We start from the raw sequence: 19,094 nt of genomic DNA on the forward strand, positions 1-19,094 counted from the left end.
GTTCAGGATTTGGTTTCGAATTTGGACCTGAGCCGCCCAAGATCTCCATCTTCTCCGCCTTGATTACCCAGACAGCCAGCGGGGAAGTGTTGTAATGTGATTGTAAATGATTGCGGCACAATGCTCTGGAGCGTCGTTGCAGTAAAGCTGTCCATGATCTTTTCAGACAAGGCGCATGTATGATAATTAAGGTAGAAAGTCGTCCCAGAACTGCACAATTCTAAACTGACATTGATTACTTCAATCCCTCATTCTAAATTGTTTGTACTCACTCGGTCCCGATTTATAGGGCCTGCGCTCCCTAGAAAGTAGAACATCTAAACTTTCTAATGATATGTGTTTTGAAACCTAGGGATACACGGAAGACCTATAAGCCTAGGGATACAAGGAAAAGGTGCAAACAGAGATCTATAAATTCAGCCATGCTCTGCCGTCAAACAACTGAGTATCCTATCTTAGAACACACTATTACATGCTAAAACTCTACACAGGGACTGCAGCAACTGGAAACGGCAGCTTTGCATAAGAATGTGGTGTTGGCACCTCTGAAATCCGGTCCGTGTAGAGCTCCCTAAGGACCTTTCAGCTACTCCATGTTTACCTGGCTACCTGCACCTTGCCTGAGGCGTGCCTTTCGCACCGCCTCTTGGATGTGCCTCTCGTGCTCCTTGAGCATGTCCTCGATGTTCCCTCCTGGCGGCACCAATGGCCCTGAGTGGTGGATCCTTCTGAACTTCCTTCCATGGTTCTGGCCACACAGAAAGGCAACGGCACGAGCCACGTGAGATGAAAGAAAAATATTCGATACTTCCCTACTAATGGTGTCCTTTACCTCTGGGGGGTTCTTGTGAGATGATGTAGGTATATCAGGTGGCTGATTCTGATTGGTAACCTCAGCTGCATTCGTGAGGTCTGTCGCACCAAACTGTGGTATATGTGAATGTGATGATGCCTTTTCCCTTGAGGTAGATGTATTTGCGACATGTACAGAACTGCAGGCACGACCAGGCACCGTCGTGCCATCGTTGTAATCTCCCATGTTCCGTGTTGAGCCAAATTCAGGAACCTGCACCGTGGTTGGCAACGGACGTGGCTCCACCCGGAACCCAGGCACACTGTCCTCTGGGTTGAACTTCATACTGTTGCTCTTTGAACTGGTATGTGCGTTTTCCTGCTGGGTCACAAGGATATGCACAGTTGGTGAAATGTACTTCTTAAGGTGCTTGCCTTTAGGAGATAAAGTAATGTGCTTCAAGGGAAATGACAAAGCCGCCATTTTGGGGCTAATTTTTTTAATGAATGTGCCGATGTTTTAGGAAGCATAAAATCTGACAGCAGTACAGAATTAGAACCAACAGAACAGACAAATGATTTGATTTCTTTTAATTTGGAAACTTGAGCAACAGTCCTGAATCGCAATCATACCCACCTTTGACTCGGCAGCACAATTTACAGCACGACTGGTTACATGATTCTCATTTCCTGGTTTGAAAGATTCAGTTCCACGTCCACCTAAAGCTGTCTTTCTTTGCCTGCAAGAACATGAACGCAGAGTGCTGGTATTTCATTTAACTGCCCAACAAGGTGCACAGCGAATCTGGATGGAACAAGAAATGGTGGTGTTGGCAAGTGTACCTCTTAGCTTCCTCTTGCCTGAGTCTAACATCATATTCTTTGCTTGCTGGAAGTTTTGGTAGGTCTGAAGGGTCGCAGGCAAACGGCTCTGTTGTAAGAAACTGAAAGATATTTGAAACATGGATAAGTGCTACAGATCCAGAAATATCCACACAAGCAAAATACTATGGGTGCACACAGTCACACAAGGAGAGTTCAAAAAAGCAGTGGCAATTAAGGTCACCACTGATTTATTTCCCCTTGAGAATGTAATCTGGCCTAGTTTGATTCCGCAATATACTAACAAAAATGTAATTTTAACTATAATGGTAATACTAATATGTTAAACTTCCAGAGAAGTAAAAAATGATTCTTATGATAGCATATGAAACTTTCACAAAAAAATATGAAACTTACATCACTCTGAAGAGCTGAGGAAGCTGTTCCACGAACTTCTGGTTCTAATGAAAGCAAGGAGTCTATGAGAACTACAGCGGAAGGAGGAAAAACTTTGAAAGTCTCAGCAACACACCGCCTATATTGCTGCTGAGGCTTGAACATTGCTGTTTCTGGCACCTTTGATTTCTTGCAATAGTCATCCATTGGCGACCCACAAAGTTTAAAGATCTTGTGAATTTGCTCCACCTAGGACACCATTACCACAAAAAGACTGGAGACCTCAACCAGCTAAAAATATGAAAGTTAACTGACATGGTTTATTCTGGATCTCCAGAGGTAAAATAAGAGATACCTCGGTTCTTCCTGGCATGATTGGTTTGCCAGAAAAGAGTTCTGCCACAATACACCCTGTGCTCCACATATCTACAGCAACACCATACTCTGTGGCACCAAGTAAAAGCTCTGGTGGTCTGTACCACAATGTCACAACTCGGCTAGTTAGTGGTTGCGGGTTGTCGGGGTCATACGATATTGCCAGGCCAAAATCTGCAATCTTCAGTACTCCGTTGCTGTCAATCAAGAGGTTCGAGCCTTTGATGTCTCGATGCAGAACTCCATTTTTGTGGCAGTGACCAAGGCCATGAAGCAGCTGTTGAACGAAGCATTTTATCTGATAATCATGTTTAATTGTTTTAGTCATATAAGTTTCTTATAACTATTCAATGCAAGAGTGGGACGATAACCACCTGTGGCTCGGTGAGTTTCAGGCCTGGACTTGCAATAAGACCAGAAAGGTCATGTTCCATGTATTCAAAAACAAGATACAGGGTTTGTGATACACGGGATGTTACAATTCCTTCAAGCTTTATGATATTTGGATGATCCAGTCTCCGAAGAATATGGATTTCTCTAGCCATAAAGCGAACACTTTCAGGATCCATGTTGATGAACCTCACCTTTTTGAGTGCAACAATCTTCCCTGTTTCAAGATCTCGAGCTTTATACACAATACTGTAAGTTCCTTGTCCAATCTACAACTCAAAAGAAACCATTCAATTATTCAAGTAATTTAAGTCAGAAAAATTCTAAAACACATAATCCACACCATTAAATCAGTTCTTCACCTTGTCTAATTTCTCAAATGAATCGGCCCGGCGCGGCAACCAGCCTTCTACTGCTTTAGGTGCAACATTTGTAAGCCAAGCTGGCCACCCAGCAACAACATGCTCACCTGAGATCCCTTTCAAATCTGCAATGTTACTACTGCTTATCCTAGCATCAAAACCTACAACCACCTTCTCTTCAACATCTGGCATGACTTTGCTACCATCGTTTGTACCTGATGCAGTCTTAGAGTCATCTTTTCTTGACGCTTCTGTCTTTTCGGAAGTGGCATCAGCATGATCTTTGGTGCCTTTGGAGCAAAGGCAGCCCATAAGTACATGTGATGCCTTCTTGAACCAGTGAATCAGATTGAGACCAATCTGTGCAGCCTTTCTAGCCAATATCTGCACATTACAAGAAATGACCATTGCCTGAATTCTCAGTCTTGCCAAAGCTGATCATATTCTTAACCAAACAATGACAACATCATATGAGGTTTTCCACTTGCATGGTATTCTTAGAAAACAATGTTTGAAGAAATGTTTATTTCTTAACCAAACATGTTTATTTCTTACATAATAAAGCAATCCATGTTTGAAGAAATGAAGTGGCGTAAATCCAAATAAAATTTGAGAGTTACTGAATCCTTGAAAACAATGTTAAAGTGAACCTCAAGGTAACACCAATTAAGGCTGGAAACGGTAAAAATAAATCCTTTCGTATAATTATATGATACCAACCAATATGGAAAAATCGCCCATGATTTGTAACTCAAAAAATTATGTCAAATCCAGATAAGTAGGTAATGGAACACAAAAATGACATACTTCTCACCTTTAAAAGGCAGCTGAACTCTGAAAATTCCAGCTTGGTGTGAAGGCACATGCCAATAACAAGAACCAAGAACCTGGTATCAGTCTGTTTTCTCCTTGCAAGAAAACATCATGGCGCCTACTCCCCATTAGTCCTTGGACAGGGAGGAGCGGTGAGAAGCAGCAATACAAAATGAAATTGAATCCAGAAGACCAGGGTAGAAGATACAGATATCACATCAATGAAGTTTTATCTGAAATTCCTCCTTTATTTCTTTCCTAACACAACAAGGAAAAAAATGAAAAAAAATCTCAAAAGGAAATGCTGCAAACCATTAGAAGTTTTTTAATAGTAACAAACCATTAGAAGTTACAGACAACGAAGCAATGGATAGGAGGGATTTTCGAGAGCTAAAAATAGTTATCAGCTATATTCTGCTCTAAAAATAGTCAACAGTTATGTTTCTTAGTATTTTTTTATACTACTCCTTTTGCGGATAGGACTTGCCAAATCACTGTTAGCTGCTGAATTACTATGTCAATATAAAAGGTAAAGAAAATTTAGAAAATTAGATTACTAGCTAAACATTTCTACAATAACACTGTATTGCTAGAAAAAAATCTAAGTTGCTAACCCTAATTATTATGGCTTATTTAGCAGTGCAACAAAATTTACACTTTTAATGTGTGAGACTCATGCATGAGTCCTGACAAAAAAAACAAACTGAAACAAACAAGTGAGCCATAAACCCAAGTTTCTCATGCTGAAGTCATGTTGTTGAGGAAATAAAGGCAATAATATTATTTAGTATTCAAAACTTGATGTGCTGCAGTTGAAATCAATACTGAATTATTGACCAAGCAATTATAGCATTACTAGTTGGTAACAAACAATGTTCCTTGTCTCCGAGTTCTAAGCTACTAATCCTTACCAGTATGGTTTTGACAAATTTTGCAATAAATATTTGAAGGTAGGAAGAAAATCACATGTACAAAATTACTGCTCTTCAAAGTCCTAAATCGGATCTGGTAAACTAAACAGAGCACCTTTCAGATCAGCAAACCGCTGAGCTTCAGAAGTCCTGCCAGCACCCGTAAGAAGGCGGATGATGCAGTCATAATTCTCTTCAGATGCTTCCAGGTTGTACTCTTGCACCATGGAGTCAAAAATTTCAAGAGCTTCATCATGCAATCCTGCTGCATCACAGATTCTCAGAACCACATTGAAGGTGACATTATTTGGGACAAATTTGTTTGACAGCATCCATGCAAAGAGATCGAGTGCCTCCTTGTGTCGCTGGTTGATTGCATAAGCTTCTATTATTGCAGTGCAAGTCAGGGATCCCTTGGACTCTATGCGATTGAACACCCTCTGTGCTCCCTTGAGATCCCCACACCTGCCATACATGTTTATAAGTTCCGCAGCAACTAACGGGAGAGGTTCCATCCGTAACTTCAACACCTGACCATGAACTTCCTTGCCAGGTTGCAATGCCCCAATATCAGAGTAGGCACTCAACATCCTGGTGATGGCAACAGCATCAGGCCGACGGTTGGACAGCAACATTGATCTAAACACTTCAATAGCAGTTGAAGGGTCTCCATTCTTTAGGTAAGCATCAACCAATGCAGTCCAAGCCCGTACAGTTTTCTTGTCCATAACATGAAACACCCTGCGAGAGTAATCCAAATGACAGCATGCACCATACATGGTGATCAGGGAAGTGCATAATGGGACATTTGGCAGGAACCACCTCCTCAGAGCATATGCATGGATTTCTTTCCCCTCGCTCAATGCCCGCAACTTTGTGCATACTGGGAGGACAGTACCCACCGCAACAAGATCTGGCCTGATTCCTTCTTGCTGCATCCAAACAATGCACCTCAGAGCCTGATCTGGCCTCCCATTGGATGCATACCCAGACATTAAGGCTGTCCATGAGACAGCATTCCTCTTCTTGGTGCTATAGAATACTCGCCTCCCAGAGGCCAAATCGCCACACTTGCAGTACATGTCTACCAGCCCTGCATGGATCTTTGCTACATCTTTACGGTCTGGAAACTTCTTGAGCACCAAGCCATGAATCTCCCTACCCAAGTTGCGCGCACGTAAATCGCCAATAACTGGCACGATCGAGGTGAGCACCACTGAGTTCACCTTGATCCCGTTGTCCACCATCCACCGGAAATGCTCCAACGCCTCCCTCTTCATCCCCTTGTGTGCGAACCCAGAAATCGCTGCGCCCCATGCCACCACATCCCTCTCTGGCATTTCCTCAAAGACCATCATTGCCAGCTTCACCTTCCCGCACCGGAAGTACACATCCATGAGACCAGTCATCAGCATACCTGGCGCACCTGCAAATGCGTTCTTGACCAGCATTGCGTGTGTGGCAGTAGCCATAGCCATCGATGGCCTGGCACTCCCAGAGATGGACTTGAGGATGCACCCGTATGTGTACTCGTTGGCGTTGGCCCCAGCAGCGCGCATGTTTGCAAACTCGCCTGCAACAGCATTCCCTGCCTCCCCTCGGCCACGGCGAACATGCCCGTGGAGTAATGCGTTCCAGGAGAAGGCACTGGCCCGAGGCAAACCGTCGAGCACCTTGCGGGCGTCGTCGGCGGCACCGACCGTAAGGTAGAGCTCGATGAGCCTGGCCAGAAGAAATTCGTTGGAGTCAAGGCCGTGGACACGGAGGTGCGCGTGGATCTGGCGGGCGTGGGCCAGGGAGCGGCATGCGGACAGGAGAGCGGTGAAGGCGGAGGGGCTCGCGGGGACGCCGCGGTGGGATAGATGGTCAAGGAGAGAGAGCGCGGAGCGGAATCGTCCCGCACGCACGAGACGGCATATCTCCGCGGAGAGCGCGGGCGCGTTCTTTGAGTCCGGCCGGAGCTCCGCCTGGGTCGTGCCGGGGGTGGCCGCGGCGGCGTCAGCTCTCGCTGGTATGGGAAGCTTGAAGGGTTTGGAATGGGGGACGAGCTTGGTGGGTACAAAATGGGGGTAGTTCAGGCTGGCGAGAGAGGAGGAGGTAGAGGCCATGGCCATGGCCATGGCGAGCTTGGGTTTTTGGAGGGAAGACGGACCACGTATAGGGATTGGATAAAACGAAGGGCGTTCAATTAAGACCATCTCCACTCGTCCCCCCGAACAAGCCCCCGGCGAGCGTTTTTTCCATCCGGACGGCGTAATTCGGCTCAGTCGTGCCCCCGGTTTCTCGTTTTCGTCCGGATTTGGGCCTAAATTCATCCGGCGATCCCACGCCATCCTCGGCCCTCCGGGGAGCGCTCGGGGAGTCCGGACGAAACGAAAGCGCGCGTGGCCCCAACTTGTCGGCGACAATGGCCTCCGATCTACGACAATACCCTCGTCTTCCCGATCTACGGCAATACCCTCGTCGAACGATCTACGGCAATACCCTCGTCGAACGAAAGCTTTGAACTCTCAAGTGGTGCAACATAGATAGATTATATATATCTTTACTATTAAATTGCAATAGGTGATCGCCTGGTGTCACAAACGGGCCAAAACGTGTTATTTCTAGGCCCAGCATAATCCGCCGCACATAACCACTGCTCTATTTATACTAGTAGAAATGCCCGTGCGTTGCCACGGGTTTTCAAATTTCATTTTTCAATGCACATATATAATTTGAGCTCAATATGAAAATTCAAATTCAAATCAAATCAGGAATATTATAATGTGCTATAGCATGATAATACAGAACAGAATAACATGATATCATTGTCATAATACAACTACATTGCTTTGAAGAACGTTATACATGATTGATCTCAGTAGGACGCGAGCAGTTGTAGAATTCTTGTACGTTATAAAAATTAAATAAGTACTCGACTAACTGTTTATACATGGTATCATGCGCTCTCAGGATATACTTACTTTCCTGGACCCAACCATGCATACGGGAAAACCTTACAAGAGCCATGTTGTAGCACATAGTTACTTTTTGGAAGATAATAGATGTGGCTTGTGCAACGAACTCAAAATTGAGACAAAATATCATTTGTTTTTTCAATATCCGTTTGCCTGGAGATGCTGGAAATATTTTCCCTCCGATTTCACTGTATATACAGTAACATTAAAATATGTTGGCTGCCCTTTTCATATGGAAGTTATTACATAAATAGCATGTAGTATCAGGTGCTGCAGTAGGCAATTCGTATAGTGTTTACCTTCAAAAAGAAAAAATCTGGAAGTGGATATGGACCCTCAAAGGAGGGTAATTCACCTAAGCATAAACTGATTGGGCTTCAAGTATGTTCCTATTTTGTTTTCTTGATAGTTTTGAGAGAAGAATAAGAACTGCCTTTTCACTACTTTCAGTTGTCCATACCCACTTACACCTATACTTCTCTTATAAAAAAAATCGTAGGGTCCATTTAGTTAGGCTTCCAAGCCATTGGGGACTGTGTATTATTGCAAACTGCTATTTTTTGTCTGGATAATTAAACACGGTATTTCTGGCTTGACTAACTGATGCAATTTTGCATGAACATTACTTTGGGTCAGGTTCTTTTGTCGTACTAAAGATTTGCGGGTGGGATAAGTATCAAGAATTTTGAGGAGCTAGATTGCCTTTTTTCCCATAAGCTAGACTGTGGTAATTAGTCAGTGGTTATCCAAAAAAAGATTCAAGCAGGTTATGCAAATTATTAGATTCCCTAGCTTTTTCGTAATATTCCCTTTTTCATGTCAATGGGAATAGTGGAACAGTGCAAAAAATGTGTTTTGTACCAAGTTGAAAGTGGCAGTTGATTCTTCTGAAAAGTGAGCTTATGATTCTTCAGAACAGCTTATTGACCTATATCAAAATGATCCGCTGTGTTCTAACTTCTGTATCAAGTATGGAAGCCATTTCACGAATGATCATGTATTTTGTTTCGTCTTCCACTACTATCAAGTAAAACTTGCTGAAATACTTTACAATGAGCTTGATAAGATATTTTAGCAGCTTGGTGAAATATCTGTGTGATATTAGGAAAATCTTCATTAGAAGCATGAACGTGTCACTCCGACTTCAGTATATTTTGGCCACTGCGTTTGAAATGATTGGAAATTTCATGGTCAATTGCTCTCTTATTAACTATCTGAAGTGTAATAATATTTTAAATGAGATCCATATTTATTTTGTAATCGTGTTATCCCGCAGTATTTCTTGAAGCCAAAGGTTGCAAAGGAGCCTTTTTCGGAATAGCTGTAGCAAATTACAGCTTAAATTTTTGTACCATTGGAAGCGACATTCCATTTTCGCTAAATACTATATACAGTTTGATAGTTGTTGAACATTTCATGTTTTGTGCCCTAGGTTCTGTTTTTGCATGGTGGGTTAAATTGTAATAGAAGCAGATCCTACTTTTAACATTCACGTGTACGGTAAACCCCTATCTTTTAACATTAATCGCACTATCAATCAAATCGTTGCTTGCCAAAAATAGCTTCCACGAGAATGACTGTTGATCTGTACATGTTGAGCCCAAATGTTGTGTCCCTGTCTGAATTTCGCCATCTACAGATTTCCCTCGTATAATTATTTCTGGTCCTTCCATGCAACAGACTGAATCAAATAGTGAAATGCTAGTGTTAATTAGAGATTTCTCTGCCCGAGCTAAAATATATGATATTTAAGAGTTTGGGTGCTCTAGGTACAGTCTCAATGGTGTAAAGGGATTAATTGCTGATGCTGATTATGCTGTTTCACCTATGTTTATAATGTGGACATATCCAAATATTCCTCTCGGTTATTTGCCATCTTTAAGTTAGCTCTGCAGCATTTCACTTACTGCCTCTAATTATTTGCCATCTTTAAGTTAGCTCTGCAGCATTTCACTTACTTCCTCTAATTATGCTATGAATTTAGGATGTGTTGAAAACATTTTAAGTTCTAACCACAATTTCTTTAAGTACCCCTGCAACCACTCACACTATTTTCAGTTGTAACCACACGTATTGGTGATTAGTCACAACACCACATCACCTCGTATTAGTGATTCTCCACACCTATGGAAAATTTCCTTCAGTCAATGTTACACACAAGGGTTTCAGTCGATCATGTGCTCTGCACGTACTGGTTTTCATTCTTTGAAGGACATTTGATCTAACCGATAGTATTATTTTGTATTTTCCAATCAAATGAATGTTCTAATTTTGTTTTCTGCATTTTATTGGCGTTTGTTGGCAGGGTCTTCTCCCTAAGATGAGCTCCTGATTTTGGGTAAAGACATCATATACTGAGCAGAACATATACATCATAATCCAGTTTCAGTTTTTCTCGTATCAAGCATGGCGGAAGCTTGAAGACGACACACACAGTTTTCGAGCGTGTATTTCAACTCACGTAGCAATGAACTAATAACCTCTAAAGCATAACATCGTATCTTGGAGGTGTAATATATATGAGTTTGGCATGTCACTTATGGATTGGCAGCGTGACTTATGGAGGCGATTAGGAAGCATTACAGCGATGGGTCGATTGGTTTGGCATGAAAGTTAATTGTTTGTGAGAGTGAGTTTGGCATGTGAATTATTGTGCGATTTGCTGATTGACTTCGATTATTTTGGCATGTGAATTATTATGTGATTTGCTGATTGACTTCGATTAATCATCACTAAATTATTGCATGATTTTGGCATGTAAATTATTGCGTGATTATTGCTGATTTGCGTTACTTGATGTTTTGCTGATTTCCGTTATTTTGGTGATGGTTGACGAAAGATGATGGCAGAAAACGGAGGAAGTTCCTCCTTTTTATATAGTAGAGATACACGCGACCCCGTCGATCTGTTCTCCTCCTTCTGTGCAGATTGGGCCCTCCCCGAGGTCCTTGATGCCCGCGGAATCCATCGATCTGGAAGCCGATCAGGGCTTGGCACCCTCGCTAAAGACTCCCGATGCAATCGATCGCGTTCCATGTGAGGCTAGACTACAGGTCACTTTCAGCGACTCACTATCCGCTCTGTCGCGCCGCGCCTCGCCTGAAGCCCTAGAACTGAGACAGAGACGAATACTATAGCGGACGAGATACGGATTGGAGACGAGGATAAAAAACTGACACTCCGGGCGACGCTTCAAACTAGGATTCCTAAAGATGGCGGAGAAGGTGTGAGAGAAGGAGCATTACCTGGGTCATCCATGAACTAGAGGCCCAAGGGCATGGAGGACACCGGACGCATCAGCGTGCTTGACCAGCCGCAGCCGCACGCTCACCTGATCCTCCAGGTTCGTGGCTTCCTTGTCGGCATCCATAAAGGCACCCTTGGTGCTGGGCAGAGCGGCCGCAATGCGACCGGGACGTACGACGCTCTGGAATTGCGCGTGGACATGCACTTGATGGAAAAAGGTGTGGACCAGATGACGGAGCGAGATTGGCGCTTCCTCCGCGAGGACTTCAGAATCTCCTACAAGGGCTCCTCCGGCGTGTCGTGGCCAGTGCAGAGCTGGGTGGAGAGAGGGGGCCGAGCTGCGATTAGGCTGGGTATGGGACGCTGAGGCTGATCCTTCAACTGCCCAAGCTCGGCATCCAGCTGCTTGATTTCTTCTCGATTCTGGCGAATGGCTATGTGCAGCAGTGTTGCCTTCATCTAGGAACTATCCCTGACGATTCCTGACGGTGCCCATCTGAAGAATTCGCAACGTGGATTGATGTTGGACAGCACATCAGCATAGTGGATGAATTTTGATGAGTGCATGGCCACGATTACCTAAGCAATGTTGGCCTTATAAACACAAGTTAGTTTAGTTTAAATTGAGCAACGTAGATAATCTATCCGCTACATGTTATCTGTTCTTTGCAGATATTTAAATTTCGATTTAGTAGTTATTATTCTTTTAGTGTGATACCAGTTCGGAGCCTGAATTCGGGTAACATGGAGTTGCAATGACACAGTAATTACGATGGACCTGAAAGTACTATTCATGAAGGTAATACTTCTGAACTAATTCCATTGTAGCTACGTACAGAGGGGGTAAGTTCAGGAAATACATGTTGTAGCCTATCACGGGCTATGACAATTTTGCAAGTACCAAAAAAACACTGAAAATACATCTTACAGATATAACTACTCAAAAGTGCCAATGTTTCTCATACTGCAGCTAGCATCAGATGAGATAAACATGCGCCCTAGACAGCCTTCTACATGTTCTCTTTCTTGAGGGGACCAAGATAAGTTTCTCTGCTGAGCCAATATTTTTTTCGTTTGGTTGATGGATTTATTTTATTTAATGATCACAGGGTAACTCTAAACTCACATGTTTATTACGTTGTTTCGTCGTTTGGATATCCAAGATAAAAGTGATGTGTTTTTTATTTGTTTTGATGGATTGTCACACTGTGGGACGAGTGCGGACTAAAACTGGTTTTGAACTGAAACACATATTTTTGTAGTTGTATATAACCAAAGCTAGAATGAACTTCTGATGTTTGTGGGGTATAAACTATATTAATGTATTTCTAAAATTATAGGCATAAATAAATTTATTTTCGAATTGTTGCAACACATGCTAATTTCCCGTTGCAACGCACGGGCAATTTTCCTAGTTTCGAATATAATTCGAATAAACATAAAAATTACATATAAAAACTTTAAAACAAACTTAAACTACTTCTTCTTCCTACATGGCCCCGCCTCATCGTCGTGGCGGCGACGCTTCCGGCTCGTCACCTCCTCGTCGGAGGAAGTTGAGTCCTCCTCCTCGTCGTATCCTCGGCCTCTTCGTCGTCCTCCTCCTTTTCCTCGGCCTCTTCCTCCTCCTTTTCCTCGGCCTCTTCCTCGGCCTGCTCCTTGGCCTCTTCGTCCTCCTCCTCGTCCTCCTCGTCGTCATCCCATTCGTCCTCGCTGGCCGGCGGAGGGGAATCGTCGCTGCTGGACGATGCAGCTTTATCCCACCAATGGCGCCATCCAGGCGGCTTCCCTCGCCGTCGGTGTCCGATGGCCAAGAGAGATCGCTCATGGTTGACGGAGGATGGTGACGAGAGAACAGATGAATGGCGTCGGCCGTCGGAAACCGTATATGTAGGTCTCTCGACGAAGAGAGCGGCGGTTGCTCTTCCGCGGAGTTCGTGCTCCATTACGGCGGTTCTCGCATCGAGGCCACTTCGACCGTTCCCGACGAGTCGTTTCGGCTCTCCAGACCACTTCGCGATAGTTCAATGCGTCGAGGGAACTCCGACGATTGCCCTTCCCGGTGACTGCGCCGTCGCTATGCACGCGGTGGGTGCGCGTCCATGGGCTCGCGGCTGGAAAAATGGGCCTCCCCAGGCCAAAAACTACATCCATCCGGCGCTAAATAACGCCGGATTTCGGCCTGGGGAGCCCCAACGGCTGGGGATGCTCTAAGGCTATCTAGAGAACGTTCACTAAGTAATTAACTAATGGACATTCTAACATCACACTGTTCTACAATGTGACCTCATTCTTGGATTTAACCACAAGGACATAAATTAATTGATCAAAATAGTTCAGATGCTAAATTTAATAGACTATACTATTTGATGTTTAAGAGTTATAATGATATGGACAACAGAATGTATAAAGAATGGATGGTGTAGATAGTTTACATGATAGATTATAATTAATAAATATTAGGACGATGATATGGCTGACAAAAAGAATAAGACGAAGTGGATAGCTTGCATTTTTAAGCTAAAAGAATAACTTGCACATTGAGAGAGATTATCACTGATTAGTGAGTTTTGCTTTATAAGAGAGAAGGAAAAGGTGTTTCTGCTCCCGGGTGCATGTGCATCATTTATTTGAAATGTATTTTAAACATATTTAAAAAAATTAAATAAATATAAAAAATGCCCCGTGTAAATCTTGACATGTTACATGCTCACAAAGTTGTTTCAACAAAAAAAAACTGACATGTTTTGCGCCTTGTGGAAGAAAGATAATTTTTCCAGAGGCCACAAAAATTGTTAGTTTTATGTGAAACTTTACGTGTACGCATAGAAGTGTCCCTTTACATTTTTTCCTAAATTTTTTACTTTCTAAAGGATGTTCTGTACATACCCGATGTGTATGCACATGGGATCAGTTTTGAGTTTTCTTATGAGACATATCAATAGAATGAAATGAAAGGAGTTAGATCGTTTAAAGGGTCCACATTTGAGTGCCATCGAATTTCAGTCCAGGCGCTTTCTTAGAGTTGAAGTTTGAACATTGAGTTAATTGCTTAAGTATTTATTTACAACATCTTCAACAACCTTTATATATTTGCCACCGGTTGCTAAAACCTGAAATTTTAGAAATTTGGCTAAAAACAGTTGCTCCAAAAGCGTTGCTAAAAGTGCTCCCCATGCCCCTAAACAATTTAGGCAACCGAGAATTTTTTTGCATCCAATTGGTATATTGCCAATCCAAAGGCCGCGGCCTAAAAATCCTAAAACGAGCCGAATGGTGCGTGGGAGAGGCTAACTGCTGTGTGGGAGGTTCCGTGTGTGACCTAGCCTTCCATATTCGGTGACTCTGGCCACCGCAATGACTATGGAGGCCTCCTCCGACCTCTCTCGCGCCCAAGAAACCCCACACACCGCGAGACGCCTCCTCCTAGTGTGGTCGATCGCTGTTCCCGCCCCTTTCGCTCCCCTTGTCACGTCCCATGTCGGCTCGGCCAGCCGCCATTCCCGCTGCCGACAACGAGGACGTGGTCTCCCCTGCCATACTCTGCGCACCAGCCGCCAGGGGGGAGAGGCGAAGAAGCCCAGCGCGACTACGCATCGGCGCCGCCACAGAAATGGGTGCAAAGAATAAGCCCCCTCGCATCCGCGCCTCCATCTTGACCGTCGTGGAGGCTTCGCCGACACTGGCATCCCCCGTGATGCCTTCCCCCGCAGTGGCAATGTCATTGGTGCCCGAGTTGAGCTCACTGATACGTCTCAAACGTATCTATAATTTCTTATGTTCCATGCTACTTTTATGATGATACTCACATGTTTTATACACACTTTATGTCATTATGATGCGTTTTCCGGAACTAACCTATTGACGAGATGCCGAAGTGCCAGTTCCTGTTTTCTGCTGTTTTTGGTTTCAGAAATCCTAGAGAGGAAATATTCTCGGAATCGGACGAAATCAACGCCCAGCATCTTATAATTCCACGAAGCTTCCAGAACACCCGAGAGGGACCAGAGGAGAGCCACATGCCCACCACACAGGATTGTCTGGCGGCTCCGTAGCCCTTCCGACTCCGCCTCTTCGCCTATAAGAAGCCCCCTGACCTAAATCTTTGATACGGAAAAGCCACGGTACGAGAAACCTTCCAGAGCCGCCGCCATCGCGAAGCCAAGATCTGGGGGACATGAGTCTCTGTTCCGGCACGCCGCCGGGACAGGGAAGTGCCCCCGGAAGGCATCTCCATCGACACCACCGCCATCTTCATCGACGCTGCTGTCTCCTATGATGAGGAGGGAGTAGTTCTCCCCCGAGGCTAAGGGCTGTACCGGTAGCTATGTGGTTAATCTCTCTCCCATGTACTTCAATACAATGATCTCATGAGTTGCTTTGCATGATTGAGATCCATATGATGAGCTTTGTAATCTAGATGTCGTTATGCTATTCAAGTGGATTTTACTTATGTGATCTCCGGAGACTCCTTGTCCCACGTGTGTAAAGGTGACGAGTGTGTGCACCGTGTGGGTCTCTTAGGATATATTTCACAGAATACTTATTCACCGAGTTATGATTTGAGTTGGATGTCTCTATGAAATTGTGGTGTGTTAGTACCTCCTATGAATGCTCACAGTGACGGCGTGGGGTGTTTATTAGTACTTGGGAATACATCTTTAAGGTTTGCCTACATGATGAATTAGTGTTCGTTATCTTGCCAGAGAGTAATTCAGAATAGCATAGTGAAGTGCTTATTTATATTCCTTTATGATTGCAATATGCTTTATATCACTATTAATCTATGTGCTACTCTAGTGATGTTATTAAAATACCATATTCCTCCTCCATGATGTAATGGTGACAGTGTGTGCATCATGTAGTACTTGGCGTAGTTTATGATTGTAATCTCTTGTAGATTATGGAGTTAACTATTACTATGATAGTATTGATGTGATCTATTCCTCCTTTCATAGTCTGTCGGTGACGGTGTGCATGCTATGTTAGTACTCGGTATAATTGCGTTGGTCTATCATGCACTCTTTAGGTTATTTAAATATGAACATCGAATGTTGTGGAGCTTGTTAACTCCGGCATTGAGGTGCTCTTGTAGCCCTACACAATTAATGGTGTTCATCATCCAACAAGAGAGTGTAGAGTGATTTTATTATGTGATCAATGTTGAGAGTGTCCACTAGTGAAAGTATGATCCCTAGGCCTTGTTTCCAAATACCGCAATCATCGCTTATTTATTGTTTTACTCGCATCTTTACTTCCTGCAATATTACTATCATCAACTCGCACGCTAGCAAGCTATTTTCTCGGCGCCGTTACTACTGCTCATATTCATTCATACCACCTGTATTTCACTATCTCTTCGCCGAACTAGTGCACCTATACATCCGACAAGTGTATTGGGTGTGTTGGGGACACAAGAGACTTCTTGTATCGTGATTGCAGTGGTTGCTTGAGAGGGATATCTTTGATCTCTTCCTCCCTGAGTTCGATAAACCTTGGGTGATCCACTTAAGGGAAACTTGCTGCTGTTCTACAAACCTCTGCTCTTGGAGGCCCAACACTGTCTACAGGAATAGAAGCGTGTGTAGACATCAAGCCATTTTCTGGCGCCGTTGCCGGGGAGGTAAGGTAAAAGGTATTCACATCCTCCGACTACTAAGCTATTTCCTAGTCTTGGTGCCGGTGTGTGAGTGCTCGAAGCTATTTCCTTTAGATCCTGCAATTGCATCTTTTTGTTTCTTGTTTTTATTTTCACTAGTTAGGCTTAATGGAAAACAACAAAAAAATTAGAGATCTTTATGAACTTTATATCGAATTAGGACATGATGTGTTTGAAGAGAGAATTAAAAAACCCATGGAACTTTGTTTGCAAAATAGCAATGTTATTAGCATGAACTCTTTGAACACTATTATTGCTAATGCTATGGAAGAATTTAAGCTTGGGGAAGCTGGTTTTGATGAGCATGATATTTTTAGTCCCCCAAGCATGGAGGAGAAAATTTACTTTGATGATACTTTGCCTCCCATTTATGATGATTATAATGATAGTGTTATTTTGGTGCCACCTACTATGGAGGATAAAGTTTATTATGATTATACCATGCCTGCAATTTATGGTGATTACAATGATGGTTGTGATAGTTTTACTCCCACTATTACTAATAAAATTGATTATGCTTATGTGGAGAGTAATGATACTTTTATGCATGTGAATAAGAATGCTTTATGTGATAGTTATATTGTTGAGTTTGTTCATGTTGCTACTGAAAGTTATTATGAGAGAGGGAAACATGGTTATATGCATCTTAATAATATTAAGTTTCCCCTCTTTATGTTGAGAATCTTGAAGTTGCGCTTGTGTTACTTTTCTATGCTTGTTGCGTTATGCTTATATGACTTGTTTATTTACAAGATTCCTTCTCATAGGAAGTGGGTTAGACTTAAATGTGTTTTGAATTTGCTTCTTGATGCTCTCTTTTGCTTCAACTCTTATTTCTTGCGAGTGCATCATTAAAATTACTGAGCCCATCTTAATGACTATAAAGAAAGCACTTCTTGGGAGATAACCCATGTATTATTTTACTACAGAAATTTTGTTTTATATTTGAGTCTTGGAAGTTGTTACTACTGTAGCAACCTCTCCTTATCTTTATTTTATTGCATTGTTGTGCCAAGTAAAGTCTTTGATAGTAAAGTCAATACTAGATTTGGATTACTGCGCAGGAACAGATTTCTTGCTGTCACGAAATTGAGCCGCCCCTGCTGTATAAAATTTAGAAAAATCTGCCAATTTACGTGCGTGATCCTCAGATATGTACGCAACTTTCATTCAATTTGGGAATTTTCATCTGAACAAGTCTGGTGCCTCTAAAAAATTCGTCTTTACGGACTGTTATGTTTTGACAGATTCTGCCTTTTATTTCGCATTGCCTGTTTTGCTATGTTTGATGGATTTCTTTGTTCCATTAACTTTCAGTAGCTTTGTGCAATGTCCAGAAGTGTTAAGAATGATTATGTCACCTCTGAATATATGAATTTTCAATTATGCACTAACCCTCTAATGAATTTGTTTTGAGTTTGGTGTGGAGGAAGTTTTCAAGGGTCAAGAGAGGAGGATGATACAATATGATCAAGAAGAGTGAAAAGTCTAAGCTTGGGGATTCCCCCGTGGTTCATCCCTGCATATTTCAAGAAGACTCAAGCGTCTAAGCTTGGGGATGCCCAAGGCATCCCCTTCTTCATCGACAACTTATCGAGTCACCTCTAGTGAAACTATATTTTTATTCCGTCACATCTTATGTACTTTACTTGGAGCGTCCGTGTGCTTTTATTTTCGTTTTGTTATTTTCATTCTCTGAATAAATTCATGCTTGTGTGGGAGAGAGACACGCTCCGCTCGTTCATATGAACACTGGTGTTCTTAGCTTTACTTTTAATGTTCATGGCGAAGGTTGAAACTGCTTCGTTCATTGTTATTTGGTTGGAAACAGAAAATGCCTCATGTGGCAATTGGTATAATGTCTTGAATAATTTGATACTTGGCAATTGTTGTGCTCATATAGATCATGTTTAAGCTCTTGCATCATGTACTTTGTACCTATTAATGAAGAACTACATAGAGCTTGTTAAAATTTGGTTTGCATGATTGGTCTCTAGAGTCTAGATATTTTCTCGGTTAAGGTGTTTGAACAACAAGGAGACGATGTAAAGTCTTATAATGCTTGCAATATGTTCATATGTAAGCTTTGTTGTACCGTTTTATACTTGAGTTTGCTTCAAACAACCTTGCTAGCCTAGCCTTGTATTGAGAGGAATCCTTCTCGTGCATCCAAATCCTTGAGCCAAAAACTATGCCATTTGTGTCCACCATACCTACCTACTACATGGTTTTTCTTTGCCATTCCAAAGTACATTACTTGAGTGCTACCTTTAAAATTCTATTCTTTGTCTTTGCAATATATAGCTCATGGGAAAAATAGCTTAAAAACTATTGTGGTATTGAATATGTACTTATGTATCTTATTTCT

General features: G+C 42.7%; 2 protein-coding genes across 3 annotated transcripts; both read right to left on the minus strand.

Moving 5' to 3' along the window:
* Positions 1-571: 571 nt before the first annotated feature.
* On the minus strand, positions 572-4,059 carry LOC124653126 (probable serine/threonine-protein kinase At1g54610). Its single transcript, XM_047192185.1, has 9 exons — positions 3,952-4,059; positions 3,138-3,521; positions 2,760-3,044; positions 2,366-2,683; positions 2,032-2,259; positions 1,636-1,736; positions 1,430-1,532; positions 833-1,171; positions 572-748 (listed from the first exon to the last, which is right to left on the minus strand). Exons 1-9 carry the CDS (start codon positions 4,000-4,002, stop codon positions 587-589), a joined length of 1,971 nt encoding a protein of 656 aa, XP_047048141.1. The 5' UTR covers positions 4,003-4,059; the 3' UTR covers positions 572-586.
* A 39-nt stretch (positions 4,060-4,098) lies between these two features.
* On the minus strand, positions 4,099-7,030 carry LOC124653125 (pentatricopeptide repeat-containing protein At1g71460, chloroplastic-like). Of its 2 annotated transcripts, none has more exons than XM_047192184.1 (2): positions 4,977-7,030; positions 4,099-4,208 (listed from the first exon to the last, which is right to left on the minus strand). In XM_047192184.1, the coding sequence occupies exons 1-2, from the start codon at positions 6,979-6,981 to the stop codon at positions 4,198-4,200; spliced, it is 2,016 nt and encodes a 671-aa protein (XP_047048140.1). In that variant the 5' UTR covers positions 6,982-7,030; the 3' UTR covers positions 4,099-4,197. The 2 variants fall into 2 exon arrangements, with proteins under 2 accessions (XP_047048140.1, XP_047048139.1); XM_047192183.1 differs by having other exon boundaries at positions 4,100-4,203.
* Positions 7,031-19,094: the final 12,064 nt, after the last annotated feature.

This window comes from Lolium rigidum, chromosome 5, assembly GCF_022539505.1.
Source record: "Lolium rigidum isolate FL_2022 chromosome 5, APGP_CSIRO_Lrig_0.1, whole genome shotgun sequence".
Taxonomy (NCBI): domain Eukaryota; kingdom Viridiplantae; phylum Streptophyta; class Magnoliopsida; order Poales; family Poaceae; genus Lolium; species Lolium rigidum.